At 35.2% G+C, this 15,635-nt stretch overlaps 2 protein-coding genes across 3 annotated transcripts; one reads left to right on the top strand and one right to left on the bottom strand.

Annotated features, from left to right (window-relative positions):
• The first annotated feature begins 257 nt into the window (after positions 1-257).
• LOC112515133 (probable histone H2AXb) lies at positions 258-1,358 on the top strand. Its single transcript, XM_025121806.1, has 2 exons — positions 258-571; positions 939-1,358. Exons 1-2 carry the CDS (start codon positions 365-367, stop codon positions 1,158-1,160), a joined length of 429 nt encoding a protein of 142 aa, XP_024977574.1. The 5' UTR covers positions 258-364; the 3' UTR covers positions 1,161-1,358.
• A 4,204-nt stretch (positions 1,359-5,562) lies between these two features.
• Positions 5,563-11,481, bottom strand: LOC112515131 (protein RBL). Of its 2 annotated transcripts, XM_025121805.1 has the most exons (6): positions 11,154-11,481; positions 10,963-11,061; positions 7,292-8,376; positions 6,957-7,215; positions 5,715-5,858; positions 5,563-5,648 (listed from the first exon to the last, which is right to left on the bottom strand). In XM_025121805.1, the coding sequence occupies exons 1-6, from the start codon at positions 11,170-11,172 to the stop codon at positions 5,626-5,628; spliced, it is 1,629 nt and encodes a 542-aa protein (XP_024977573.1). In that variant the 5' UTR covers positions 11,173-11,481; the 3' UTR covers positions 5,563-5,625. The 2 variants fall into 2 exon arrangements, with proteins under 2 accessions (XP_024977573.1, XP_024977572.1); XM_025121804.1 differs by having other exon boundaries at positions 5,563-5,858.
• Between the last annotated feature and the right edge of the window lie 4,154 nt (positions 11,482-15,635).

The raw sequence follows: 15,635 nt of genomic DNA, 5'->3' as shown, positions 1-15,635 counted from the left end.
TAATTTTAAAACTATAAGGACTAAAATAGAAATTTTCAACAAACTATAAGGACTACAAATGTAACTTACTATTTATTTTATATGTTTGTAAGATACACCCAGGGGTAAGTTTGGTATTTCAAGAAATCTGGTGTCTTCAGAAATTCGCACTCTCCCGCGCCAAAAAGAGTAGAAGGAACTAGAGTGCCACGCTGGCGATCCTGGTCAAGTTGATCTGACCAATCAAAACGAAGAAACTTCTACTATAAAGTCGTACAACGTACCCTTAATGCTTTCATGTTCAGGTACCAAATCAAAAGTCACTACCGCTTTGTGAAAAACTAGGGTTAGGGTTTATCATTCAGATCTATCTCGCTTCAAGAAAATGAGTTCCAAATCTGATGCCGATGCCAAGAAAGGAGGAAGAGGAAAGCCTAAGTCTACAAAATCTGTCTCTCGATCTTCCAAGGCGGGTCTTCAGTTTCCCGTCGGTAGGATCGCTCGATTCCTTAAGGCTGGAAAGTATGCCGAGCGTGTAGGTGCCGGAGCGCCGGTTTACCTGTCCGCCGTTCTTGAATACCTCGCCGCTGAGGTAATTTCTTGTCGCGAATTTCGTTTTCCGTTATTCTTATTTACTGTTTTTGGATTTATGGTTGTATTTTCTTTTTGTTCTAAACTGTATGTATTTCGATTCTGTTTTGGATTGAAATGCAATTTTGATTCAATTGTAATGATTAGTTGTGCTCAGCATTTCTGATTCAAGTGATCCAGTTAGGCTTTAACCTAAACAGATGTTTACCTTTTTCTTCAAATATTAGGGTGATGTATAAGTCTTCAATTTCAAATCTGTATTTGATTTGGTTAAAGTTATTTATTCAGTTCCAAATGATTATATGCATTCTACTGATTTAGTTGTTCTTAACTGTACATAAACAAGTCTTTTTGATTTCTGGATTTAGGTTTTGGAGTTGGCAGGGAATGCTGCAAGGGATAACAAGAAGACCAGGATAATTCCAAGGCACATACAATTGGCAGTGAGGAATGATGAAGAGCTTAGCAGGTTGTTAGGCTCGGTGACAATTGCAAATGGTGGTGTCTTACCAAACATTAATCAGACCCTGCTACCAAAGAAGGTTGGTAAGGATAAAGGCGAGATTGGTTCTGCATCCCAAGAGTTCTAGAACCAATCTTGGTAGACTTGATCTACCCAACACTTGCCTTCTATCTAGTGCGCAAGCTAATATAGGGAACTCAATGCAAACAAGTTTGTAGAAATATTATTTTGGGTGTTTTTCTTTGCAATCTGAATTGTTATGGTGGCTCTGCTCCATCTTGCCACATTTTGACAGTATAATCAATATTGGCTTTGTCGATTTTAATTGCGTTGCTTTAGTTGTTGTTGGATCTATGATCATATTTTTTCAAGATATGTGAATTTTAGGAGCTGTTTATCAGATGCTTATATGGGTAAATGATTACCAAGTCATGCTATCTTACCGGATGAATATGGAAGAACCAAAGAATCTTATCCGGTAAGAGAGGGTGATGATTCAAGTGATTCAGTTAGGTAAATTGTTGTATACAATTCTGTCTTGGTGGACTAAATTCTTGCTTAATAAGTAAGTGATAGTATTGAATTTTGTTGGTAAACATTTATCCGAGTAGTCATTTGATAAATGGTCCCTTACTACTTTCATCATGATGTGGGAACTTCGATATATCCACACATGATGTGGGAACTTTGATATATCCACACATGTGAACCCATTCAACCCAAAGGTCTAGTATTTGGATTATCTTAGAGCATTGATTTGATGAAAAGGTTAACTATTAGTACAATAACTTGTAGAATGGTTTGACATACAAAAGCATGGGATGTCAAGTGTTTGCTAAAATATTCTAGTAGGACTTTGTACCATAAAGTCCATGTTTCTCTAAGCTCTTTGTAGCATAGGGTTTTGTGGTAACACGCGAGACATACCGAAGATCTTGTTGTTGGTGAGGAGAGGAGAGGAGGGTCCTTGACAATCAAGTTCTAGAAATTATGAGTGTAATCATCAACAATGGAGAAAATGGACATTTTGGAGCTTTTAACCTATGTTTTTCCTCTCATAGATTATTCACAACTTTGTGAAATAGAGAAAGTTTTGGTTTCATCTACAAGCGTTTATAGGTAATAATTTGTGGACAGGAAGGAACGAATACAAACACATCAACTTTCATTTTTAAAAAACTTATATTGATAAAGAAGATCAATGTAAATTTTTACAGATTGTTTGTGGAAGAGATAAGATATAAAACTTATCTAAACAATCAAAAAAACATATAAATTACAGATAGCAGGAAGAAACGACTTGCTACAATAAATAGGTTAAAAGTATTTTGATCTTCACTTGTTACAACTTAGTTTTTCTCTTAGATAGAGAGATAGAGGGAAGAGTATCCTTTTGGGTAAGATCTTCAAGGCCAGAATGCTTGGATTAGGTTAGAGAGATAATTGAGAAAAGATAACTACTCAACTATTTATATTCATTGTATTAAATGAAATTCAGAAAGTACAAAGCATTTGGCAAGCTTGTCATTTGTTGCAGATATACAATGTTTCGGTCGTATATGAACAATCTTCTTTCGTAAAGTAGGTAAGCATGTTTGGAGACAATAGAGCGATTCCGTATTGTATTTTACTTTGAAAGGTATCGGTTTGTTCTTTCTGTGCGAAAGGACAAGACAAAAACTATCTTGTTCAACAAGATTCATTTGATCACTGATACTGGAATGACGTTGGAGGTCTCTTTAGTGTTCGCTGAATCTTGCGTAGATTTCACACTTGTGTAGACGAACTTGTTATCAATAAAAACCGCTTCAGATCACAAACTTGCTGGTCTCTATCTTCAGCTTTTATCTTCGATATCGCTGAAGGATCTGTGATGCGTTGTCTTCCTGAACGATATTGGTTTCTGAACGAATTACAATACATGTTCAGTGATCACTGAACGGACTCAGTAATGATCGTTGAAGCTGAATACATAGATAATACACTTTGATAGATAAAAGAGATAATCATCAAATTACTGAGAAATATGATCAACAGAAAGTAGGAAAGAGAAGATAAAAATCTCCAAATTTGGAGAACTCTCCAAAAATAAATGTTGAAGAGGGAGAAATGTGTTTTTTAGTATTTGCACCTTGGAACGTATGATTTTGATTTAGGTGATCTAAACATAAGGGGTCTTCGCTGAAACACCTCTGTAATCTTCGATATACAGGTAAAGTTTGTGTACATTCTTCCCTAGCTGGAACCTACTCCATTGGAGTTTTTTGGTTTGATTTATGGGCTTCATGGTTTGTCTAGTTTATGATTGAAACCTTCTTGTTGTTTTGTAACTCAAGAGGCTAGATATTGTCTATTAGTTGCTTTTTCGCTAACGTTTATTATGCATATCTTGTATTTGATCATGTGACAGAGATGAGTAGGAAAATAAACGAACCTGGCTTACAAGCACCATTAATTTACTCGACAAGGACCATTGGTTTGATCTGGTGCCATGAGTGAGTTAAACAATCACCGCCCAATGAGTCGGTGATGATAATTTGTTTTTCAGTTAGTTGTATGTATTGAATCGATTTACCTAACAAGGGTCTAACATCCTCTCGAATCGAGTCCAGTTGCCAAATAAGCATAAAAAATATTCTTAGTTCCTATGTTATTAAGACCTCACTAAGCCAGTATGGTGTCAAAAATTGGCCTCTTTTGGATGGACCGATCCATGAAGGCTTCGATATAAACTGGGACCAGTCATAACCGTTTAGGCTTTATCAGATACGATTTCCTTTTTTAAATAATCAGTTGGAGACTGACCAAAGTTTTCTTGAAAGGCATCATTTTGTTCTTAGCCCATCATTCAACAAAATGGTTATGTTGGTCCCTATCAATTACACATTTCGGGTCAGGATCGATTTACGTCAGAAAAAGTCATAACTGTTTTTTGTCCATCTCTACCATGATCTTTTGATGGGGATTGAATTACAGGAGATTTTGTAAAAACCTTGTCTCGTATCATTTTTTACTAATTACTTCTTCGAAATTAAATTCGATCATTTAATTTGATATCGACTTGATAATCTTACTTGTAAATTCGATTAATATTTTCTATGTTAAACCTATTTTGATTAATATAAACTGTAAATTTTGTAATAATAATGAATAAAGAACAGGTTCAAAACCAGATTTATAATTTATAACCGACTTTCCTATCTGTAAATCAATTTTGATATTTTCAAAATCAATAAGCAAATAGATGACTAATGCTCTCAGTTATTTCAAATTTCCTCCTTTTCTTTCACATTATATGAACGACACTTCCTCCTTGAGAAGACCATTAATATATCTTCGTTTTCTTCACACACATTAAAAAAAAAACACGGATCGTAGCTATATATTGTTTCTATGTTTGGTTTATGTGTTTTTAAGAACATAAACGAAAAGGAGACCAGAAATCTCAGTAAACAAATTTTTTATCCGGTTTACATGTCATTAAAAACTAAAACTATTAAAAGAGCACAAAAACGTTATCAAACAAGATTTAGAGTGAGACAGACCCATTGAACAGTTTGACATAAATCGAACTAAGGGGTTGTTTACCAGGGAAAGGACACACCCGCTTATTTAAGGGGCTACTTACCAAGTCACATTACCTGGTAAAGATCAACAATTTTACGCGGTAAAAGCGAGCCAAGAACTAAAAAGTCTTACACTGTGAGGGAGACGACTCACTGTTAGCGCTTTACCGGGTAAATTGTTGCATATGATACCATTTTGGTGGACTAAAATCTTACTCAATAAGTGATAGTGTTGAATTTTGCCATTAAACATTTATCCAGGTAAGTTTCACAAATGTCCCCTAGTAATATTCTCGATCATCAAAACGGATTGTGGTAAACGTCTTTTACCCAGTAAGCGTTTACCGGATAAAGAGTCTTTTCCATCACTTAGCGGGTAAAATTCTTGTTCCTTACTATGCCTCTTATAGAATAAAATTAAAACTCTCTATTCCTTCTACGGGGAAGAATGATTACTATGATTATCATCTGTCCCTCAAGTTATAAATTAAAGTAACCGCACACCTTACAAAATAATGCAACGTAACATGCCATAACGTGTTACAATGCAAGCCAAGCCTTAGAATGGAGTCGTAGGGGTTAACGTGGTAGCAAACCGCAACCTTAACGCCATAACGAGTTATTTAGAACCATGCCCTTGACGGTAAATCAGACCTTTAAGGTATCGACTTGCCACCATGTAACCCCATAACCGGTCTTTAACCCAGATATTTAATTGATATTGACAGGTATAACAGGTCCTCGAGGCCCAGCCCGCTTTAACCAGTGCAGGTGCGCACCATGCGGCACTTCTAATATAACTCGTCTTAACCGATTACCTCTTTAATAACCGGTCATTGAAAAAGAATCGCATCTAACAAAGACCAATCCGATTATAACCGGATCCAGGCCCTCATTCCCACCTCTAATAATGGAGGATTCATGCACTTCTTCCGGATTTTTTAAAGCAAGATAAGAACTTTCTGGAGAAAAACTTTAAATGTCAATAAATACTTTCAATCTTTAAACTAGTACAATAAGGGTCAGCTAATCATCAATCCCATTCTCATCTGCAAAATGATTCATATCATGTTCTTGTTCAATCCCAAATTTAGTTTTGGTTTTTGAAGATTTACCTGAAGAAGCTGCGGCTTTCGCTTTCTGTAACGGTTTCCTAACCTTCTGTGCCTGCTGCAGTTCCAACACCTTCTCGGACGGCTTTCGCCTTCTTTTCAAGTGCGTCACCCCTGCCGTATCTTCAGCACCAGAATTCTCCAGTCCTGCAATCAAATATATTCATAAATTGCAAAAACAATTCATTTTTACAACTACGACTTAATTTTTTTCTTATAATTATGGATGTCTGGGTCAATTTGCGTGCACCTCGTCTAGGGCCCTGAACTGATGACCACTAAAGAGCAAACCACAGGTCTGACCAGTTCAAACGGTTACAGGTATAACTTTTATACTTGGTTTTTGGGTAGATATATTGGGTTCGTTTAGTCTGGTTTACTATTACTATTAGTCTATTATACTATATTAGTGTCATTTATCATGGTCCACAAGATTCTTTGATTTGACATTGTTTAGGACGTTTCGTACGCGGGATAGGACGGGACAATATAAAAACTTGTTACATGTTTGGCACAACGTTAGACTGGAATAGGACAAGACCCGAGTGGGATAAAAATGCATTTTTTTCCGTCTAACCAATATAGGTAGAGCACAATCCAGCAAGATCTGATTCCCGGCGTACACAAAAATTGTGGCCACTGAGTTTTTCAGACTGATTTCTTGCAATCACAATTTGCCGGGATTAGTCCAGGTCGGAGACCCTTCCAAAAAAGGATGGGGCAAGACTGATAGATTACTAAACTACCATATCAAATTAAAACCTTAAAACCTTCCAAAATAAATTTTGTGCCAACCTCACTCTCCATGTTGGGACTTTCCAATCCAGTTCCGTCCGCATACCAAACACTTACGAAATACCGAGCCCAATCAAATGTTGCAATTTCCATTGGACAGATGGAGTAATTGATGACTTTAGGGTTAGCTCCCTCCGTCCCATTACATAGGAACACTTTTCCTTCGAAGTAAACAGGGTACAAAAAGAAGTGCTCCAACATCCTGAAATCGATGGAAATTTCTAACCCAGAAAAAGTATACTCATATCTAGGTTTTCAAATCTTGGCTTATCTGTTTTTTTATCTCTCACTTTTACGCACTTCTCATTAGTCGGTAGTCTTCTCCGAAACAGTTGTTCTACTCCTGGTTTGGTTTAGAAAAAGTCTACACAGACAACTAACAAAGCAACTATTTACTCCTTGAAAATCTTAATCTGTGAAATTGAAGTGCAAGAATAGAGCATAAATTACCTTCGATTTGATTGGAATCATGGTTCATTGCCCGGCCATCGACTGCCGTCTCTTCTGAAAGTGGGGAATCAGAGTTCTTGCTATCACCTAGTTTTGAAGTACTTCCAGCGTGTTTATCCTGCTCGGGAACATCAGGACACGGATCTGCAGGCAAGAAGCATAGTTCATCCTGCGAGATATCTGAATCGCTAAATGCTGAATCCTTCTCCACGGTTATAATATCAACTTCATCATCTTCATTTGTTTCCGATTCTTTCACCTGCAAGATTTCATCTTGTAATTACAAGAAATCAAATCAAGAAAGTTCCATTTACAAATTCGGCTATCTATTTCACCTTTTCACTTTCGGGCATCAAATCAAACTCATCTTCTCGTTCCACATACTCCTCGTTTTCCTCAAGTTCCTTAAAATCCGGTGCAAATGCACTCCAATTCTCGGTGTAATCTTTGGCCCAAATGTAAACTAAACCGGCCAATGACACAGAAACAACTATTGGGTGAACAGGGTGCCACGCCAAATCCATCAATGCTTCCTTTGGACCTTCAAGAATTTTCACAAGATGCCCAGCCCTATCCCAAATGTATATTTTGTGCTCGCCTTTACTAGCAGAACCGCCAACGACCCACTCACCATCGCCACTAAAACACGGTGCTTTCCAGTGAACTCTGGTGATGGAATCTTGAAACTCCCGAAAGAGCGACAAACATTTCAAACCGACTGCCTTTAACGTTTCAACCTCATTTGTGGGCTCATGTATTTCATCAAGAGCTTTGAGTGAATCTTTCAAGGGCAAAAGATTGTCATATATCCTTATTGTACGGTCACTTGAGTTTGTAAGAAGGTAGCGCCCATCTCTACTGAATACTATAGTCTTTATCACTGCATTGCCGGAAATTGGGACAACACCACGAACCCGATTGTCTTTGTGATTGATTATAAGAATTTCCCCTACCGAATTCCCCACATAAACCAGATCCCCATACTTATTGAAGCAGGCTGCTGTTGGTGTAAAATGGGCCGCTCCATCTGAAAATTTGTTGCGTGATGGAGGGGCGAGTCCACTGCCTTTGTCAGACAATGATATTGGGAGCATAGTTGTGGTTTCGTTGCGCAAATCAACGATCATGGGCGCAGACGAGAAAGGACAAACTAGACAAAGAGTTGATTCTGAAGAGCCACCACCCGGATGTAAACGAGCTTGTAACGGGGTTTGATGCACTGTTGTTCGGAAGATCTTCTCTCCCTTCACAACGTCCCATAGACACAATGACTTATCGGCAGCTGAAACAAGTATTTGATGACCGTTTTTTGACCAGCAAACGCTAGTTATGGCAGCAACACAGTCCTTATCCCTGAGTTCTTTTGCAATTCCTCTGGTCTCAAAGTCCCAGACAACACAGCTTCCATCGGAACACCCAGCTGACAAAAAGAGCAAAATAGGTACAAAATGCAAAAAACATGTAGTATTAATATAATGTAATCTGAGAGAGAGAATATAGAATGTATGATAAACACTTGATGCATCAATACCTTATAGGCAAACCGTATAAGGGTTCAAGAATTCAGTTTGTATCTTGTTAAGTTAAATAACAAGCAAAAGCTCAAATAACGAATAAATTACGAAATATCACATTAGCATCATTCAATATAGTCTATTGATGGATTTATATCATCAAGTTGAATATTTGGTGTGTTATATTGTATCTTTAGCAAGTCTAATGGATAATTGACAAATCCCCTAACATATTAAGAGAGTCATTTCTGTTTGATATTTCGTAATACTTATTTCTTAAACTCTAAATATACTTATTTGGGCTTTTCCCTGCAGGACCAAGTGCATCAAGGCTCCAAACTTTTGCCACCTTTATGCAGTTTTTCCATTGCATATTGCAAAGGGACTGCATCTGACTCAAACCCATGACTTTTCAGTCACAAAGAAGTAGCATTATTTCCCAAAATCAACAAGCAATTCAACTTTTGAACACATCAAGAAAAGATAAATAGTGCTCCCTCCGTCTAAGAAAAGGAGAGTCCGCTTCACAGTTCTCTTTGTCCCCAAAAAGTAATACAAAATTTAACTATGAGGTAGATTTGGTCATTATATTATTAATCAAGTCTAGATTTGTCTAAAAAGATTTTGTTTGTGATTTTAAAGTGGGCCCTTTTCTTGGGAGAAGGGAGTAATAATAAGTAAAGAAAATAATTGACATTGCAGAAAATGCCATTTGAAGAACAATGAATTGCATTGCTTCAAAGAAGACCAATTGGCAGGTCATGATTCTCTGCTATGTTTCTTATCTTAAAAAAAGTAAATCAAACTGACCCAGTAAATCCCACTTAAAAATAGGGTCTCGGGAGTGAAATGTACGCAGACTAAACCTCTACCGAAAAGAGCCAGAGCGGCTGTTTCTGTGAAGACCCCTGGCTTGTGCAAGTATGTGAGCAAACAGGTAGGATGAAAGATGTAAGTGATAATGATAAAATAACTGAATTTGTATGAAAACTGCTCAAATGGTAGCAAAGGGACAACACAGACATGTCTGAAAATAGAAAGGCAATGATGGAGACTCCTCTTTTTACTAGAAAAAGATACAAGAGATTTTGATGAATCAGACCAACTAAGCAAATTTCTGAGACTGGAGAGAAAACAAACCGAGTCAAAAGAGACTCAATTACAAATGCATGCAAACTCATGAAACAGTAGTTGGAATTCAAGTATAACAGAGATCATAGTTGTCAAACACGAGCTTAGTTTCTTAATGAAGGCAGGCCCTACTAAGTAAGTTGAAGGCATTAGAACAAAAGCTCTGACTGCTTCTCCAACATTAGTTACTGACTATAGCAGAAACATAAAGTTAGATACCCACAACATAGAAACCTAAACTCATGAAATGTTGACATCCAACATGTGTTTGAGCCTACAATCTTAAGAAGACCCCTGAAAGAAACTGATGCTAATGAAATCTGGATTAGGCTTACCAATTTACACTACTTGCAGATTAATCATAACACATTGGAATAGCTTTGGACAACATACCTACACAAGTACACAACTTTGTGGGTTTCATCTTCATTTCTCATCAAAGCAAATAAATGGGACGTTTAATCACATATCGTTTCCTCTTGCACCATATAAATGGGAACCACAAAATGAAAAATGAATATGACCTAATTATGGAGGCCATTTAACCTCACCAGTGTCCACTGTTATGATCTCATATTACTCTAGTAATGTATATATGACTGACTTGTAAAGACACAAGCTTCTGGAGTTGGACTATGATATAATATATATAGGCCTATAAATCAGAAACACAGAATAGATCGCAGACCAAAATCATAAGCGCATGGCAATCACTTCTTTCACACAATCAAGATGCACTTCCGTCACTTGTTTAAACATCATCATAATCTAACAAGTCTAGAAGGTAGAAATTAAAAGGTTACATGATACATAAAGCCCACCAAAGTTTTATAACCTGAACAACTATTTTGTGAATAAAACAATTAAAGAATAAAAAATGTGAAGTACTGAAATCACAAATTTATATAAAAGAGCATAAAAGGCCCAAGTGTATAACTGCCTGCCTTTATAATTATTCGATACTTAGATAGAAAAACACAAAGATAACAGCTTTGTGTAAATTTTATGACTCTCTGCTAGTTGTGAATACAGCATTGCACTTTGGCATGTATGAGGGTAATGGAGGTACAATCGAAAAATGTACTACAAGTTTTGCAGGGACTACATCCGCAATTCATAGAGAAGTTATCACACATACCCTTTATTCAAATAACACCATAAAAGGTTCCATCTTACAACATTTGAGCAAACTTCATGACCTATTAGCCGGTTATTATCACCATAAGTTATTGGTAGTATTGACTTTGGTGCACAGAACTCTATTAATTTTTGTAAATTAAGAGTATTTGAGACGTTCACCTAAAAGTCCAAAATACTCGGGTATCTATGGAGTAAAAAAAAGAACGAATGTGGATGATTACCAGCAAGAAGAGTGCCACGACGATTAAAAGAAATGCATTTCATGATACCATGTTCCAAATACTCTTCTATCACTTCTGGAAAATCCCCCTGCAACGGATCTTCACCCCAACAACAAACATAAATACAAGAATTGATCAATAAAATACACACAAACTTACGTCAGAAGAGAAAAGAAAACGAATAATTATACCTATAATTGGGGCATTCATGGCGTGCGTGTCAATTAGCTGATATGAAATGAGTTTTCAGCCTGCATCGAAGATGTAGATGCAGGAGGGGAAGCTTCCGTGTTTAAGGGAAGGACAAGGGCTTGAAATTGAGTTGGTGGGTAAGTAGTAGGTTAACTGAAGAACCCTAATGCAGTGCAGCGGAAGATCTTCAACTAGGGCATCACCGAAGGAATTAAAAAGAGGGGTTTGGCTTTGTTCGAAGCTCCGGGGAAGGAAAGAGTCGTCGACGGGAGAGATAGCGGTGAAGAGGTAATCGAACTTTTTATCGGTTGAAGCTGATTTGGGCGCAAATAGAACTCTTTGGAGCTCGCAAATAAGAGCATCACCAACAACGCACTAAAAATTCTTCAGTTTGGTCCCTATGCTTTTCTCAAATTAACGGTTAGGTTCCTTCTGCTAACGGTCGTTATATTTGATCGTTAAGTAACCTCACGCGAAGGGTATTTTTATTTAATTTTTTAATCATTTTTATATTGTTATCTCTTTTATTTTTCTTCGGTTACATAATAAATACAAAAAGTACAAATCCAAACAGAAAATTAAAAAAATCCTAACTCAAAATACAATAAAATTATTGAAGAATTTAACGACATAAACAAGAACTTGAAAAATATAAACAAAAGGTGTGCAAACTTATTCAAAAACCAAAATAAAAAATCTAAGAATTTGAGATTAATTTTATTCTTAAAAATATTAAGGGGTCATTTACTAAGGCCCTGTTTGTTTTTACCTAAAAAGCACTTAATACCCTTTTATGTCTGAATCGGTCAGATCTTAGGGTATTAAGTGTGTGTTTTTTTTTTTTTTTCCAATTAGGAGCTTAAAAACTTTGATTATGTCTGAATTATTTAGAGGTAACATTTTCACTTAAAACCTCTTAATTGCTTTTAGAGCTTCCAATGCTTGCAAAGAAAGCCTAGATTTCAATGATTCAGATTTCAGATTTCAGATTTCAGACGTAAAAACAAACAGTCTGACTGATTCAGATTTCAGACTTCAGCACCACCTCTTAAAATTCAAAAGTGAATTCAGACTTCAGACTTAAGCACCTCTTAAAAAACAAACGCCACCTAAATATTTATCCGGTAAACGTTTATCGGTAAAGTTTAACATTATTATTTACTTACTGAGTAAGATTTTAATCCACCAAAACGGTATCATGTGCAACAATTTACCCAGTAAGCTCTTACCATGGTAAGAGTCGTCGCCCTCACTTACCGGATAAGACTCTTGGTCCTTGTCTCGCTCTTACCGGGTAAGATTATTGATCCTTACCATATTCATCCGGTAAGGTAATATGACTTAGTGTTTACTTACCCGAGTAAACGTTTGGTAAACGGCCTCTAACTTTAGGTCTAATTTCAAAACCTAAATCTAAATAAGAAAAATAGATGCTTTTACAAAAACCCTTAGGGTGCGTTTGGTTTGTAAGAATGTTTTTGAGGGATTTGGATTCCATGGGATTTGGATTGGATTGGATTTAAAATCCATTCATTTGTTTGGTTTGCAGGATTTGGACATAATATGACCATAGTGTATACCATGAACTTCAACTATATATCTTGAAGAATCATAAAACTGCATATAGAAGTTGACTAGAAATAGCAAAATTCCTATGATCATGCATCTGAAGAATCAGTTTAAGCAAGCATATAGCAATGACGATGAAACCATCATATGTACADAGCACACTTAAACAAAARCTATATACTTGAGAAAAGTTTTCATCAAACAAGGAGGACTACTCTGTTCATACCTATTCAGATTTAAGCATCTACAAAAGGTGTTGTATGATTTACCTGCTGAGAGTGATGCGAGAAGGCGGGGAACAGGAAAGGCGTTTTGGCTCAAGGCGGTTCAGGGCGCAGCTTCGCGAGGGGAAAAGGAAGGGAGCACCGGTGAGACGACCTTAGGGCACAGTTTCGCAAGGGACGGGAAGGGAGCACCGACGAGACGACCTTAGGGCACAGCTTCGCAAGGGACATGAAGGAAGCACCGGCAAGACGACCTTAGGGCACAGCTTCGCAAGGGACGGGAAGGGAGCACCGGCGATGGAAAGGAAGCGATGGGAGGGAATATGGGTGAAGGAAGCGGGAGAAAGGAAGGGAGACGCAATAATCGACAGGAAGCGATGGGAAGGAAAGGATTGGATTTGAAATCCCGCCCCTTTGCAAAGGATTTCCAAGCCCCGCATACACTGGATTTTAATCAAATCCCTGGATTTCAAATCCCTTCAGTTTGGCAAACCAAACATAGGATTGGAATGGATTTAAAATCCAAATCCCCCCAAATCCATTTCATTCCTGCAAACCAAACGCACCCTTAGGGTTTTTGTAAAAGCATCTATTTTTCTTATTTAGATTTAGGTTTTGAAATTAGACCTAGAGTTAGAGGCCGTTTACCAAACGTTTACTCGGGTAAGTAAACGTTTATCCATCTTCTCCGCTATGCCTCTGTAGCTTGTTTGATATGGGGGGACAGAACCCAAATGTTATGCTTTTTGATTCGTGAAATCTCAAATGCTTAATGATATGTTGCGATATCGAGTTGGGAGGACGAAAAAACCATAGTTAAAATTACATCGTATGTTTTTAATTTGAGATCTCACAAAGATTTATCTGAAACATGAAAAGAGATTGCAGAACTATCAAGAAACGGGTTTTGGTTTATGGGTGTTTTGAAGGTTAAGGTTTTGATTTTGATTCTATTTTGCATTTTTGTTTTTTATGGTTTTGATTTCGTTTTTTCCCTTTTAAATGAAAAAGATACTAAAAGAAACAAAGCGTAAAAAGACTCTTTTAATTGAAAAACCTAAGTGCCTCTCAATCCATTATCTATACTATATTATAAAGTATTTGACAAAAACTTTTAAAAATCATTTTTTATGCACGAAGTACTGTTTATTAATACATATTACTTGAAATTTAAGATTACAAGTAAATTGTGCATAAGTACAACTTATTAAAGCTTCATGTTTGAATTCATGTAACTAACTGCGGATAAACATCTCATTTTAAAATATAAAAAAATCTAAAATATAATTAGAATAATTATCGAGTTCTAACAAAATAATTAATTATTATCTTTATAAAAAAATTATATTATTAAATCAAATATAAATTACTTCGTTATTGAACCTAAATTAAAATTATAATAAAAAAATTACATTAACAAATTACCAAAAAATATGAATTTTAAATAGTTAATTTGATATTAATATCGATATATTTTTGTCAAAATTTTATGAAATCTTTAATTTTATATTTTATTCAAAAATAAAAAAACATCATCGCTTTTTTAAAATCACATAAGAACATATTATAACATCGACTGAAATAAAGAATAAAATGAAATATTAAAGTCGAGATGTATCTCGCTGCATTGCGTGAATACCCTTCTAGTTATATTATAAAACATTTGACAAAAAATCTTAAAAACCATTTTTTATGCACGAAGTACTGTTTATTGATGCATATTACTTGAAATTTAAGATTACAAGTAAATTGTGCATAAGTACAACTTATTAAATATTCATATTTGAATTCGTATAACTAACTGTGGATAAACATAATCAAATATTGGATAAACATCTCATTTTATATATAAAAAAATTTAAAATATAATTAGGATAATCTTTGACCTCTAACAAAATACTTAGTTATTATCTTTATAAAAAATTATATTATTAAACCTAAATTAAATTACTTCGATACTAAACCTAAATTAGATTATAATAAAAAATTTTGAATTAAGGGAATTACACCAAAAACAAGAATTTTTAAAAAGGTTAATTTGATACTTATATCGATATTTTTTTTTTCAAAATTTATGATATTTTTAAATTTATATTTTATTCAAAAAATAAAAATATTATCGCGTTCTCAAAACCACATCAAACCGTATTATATCAACATAAAAAAACGAAAAAACAAAATACCGAAATCAAGATGTGTCTGGATGCATTACATGAATATCCTTCTAGTAAAAATGAAACTAGATAAATGCTATATGTTAAAAGTTTAATTCGAAAACCTTATCCGTTAATTTCAAAAAAAACATAGAGACCAAATTTACATTTAATTTTTTTAATATAAAAATTCAAAAATGTAAAAACAATTCATAGAATTAAACTATTCATAAAAAAAATTGAATCTTTTTCTTTTAAACAATTAAGTATAAGGATTAAGCAATAATTTTCCAGAGCTTTTTCAAATATGATTTTTTTTTTTTTACCATATCTCTCATTTTTTTTAAATTTATAGTATATCAAAATAAAAAAATAACCTAAAATTTTCAAAATCTTTATTTTTTTATTTTTTTTTAGTTGGGGTTCTTCACTTAAAGTAAAGATAATTTCGAAAGATTAAGAAGTCTGTGCTTGTAAGGAAGTCTTCTTTTGGGTAGAAAGTTGGTCTTCAAGAAGTAAGTTTCTTGGCTTGGAT

This window comes from Cynara cardunculus (genome assembly GCF_001531365.2).
Source record: "Cynara cardunculus var. scolymus isolate 2C chromosome LG 7, CcrdV1, whole genome shotgun sequence".
Taxonomy (NCBI): Eukaryota; Viridiplantae; Streptophyta; class Magnoliopsida; order Asterales; family Asteraceae; genus Cynara; species Cynara cardunculus.
Note: the sequence above shows the minus strand (reverse complement) of the source record. Positions and strands in the feature narration are given on the sequence as shown.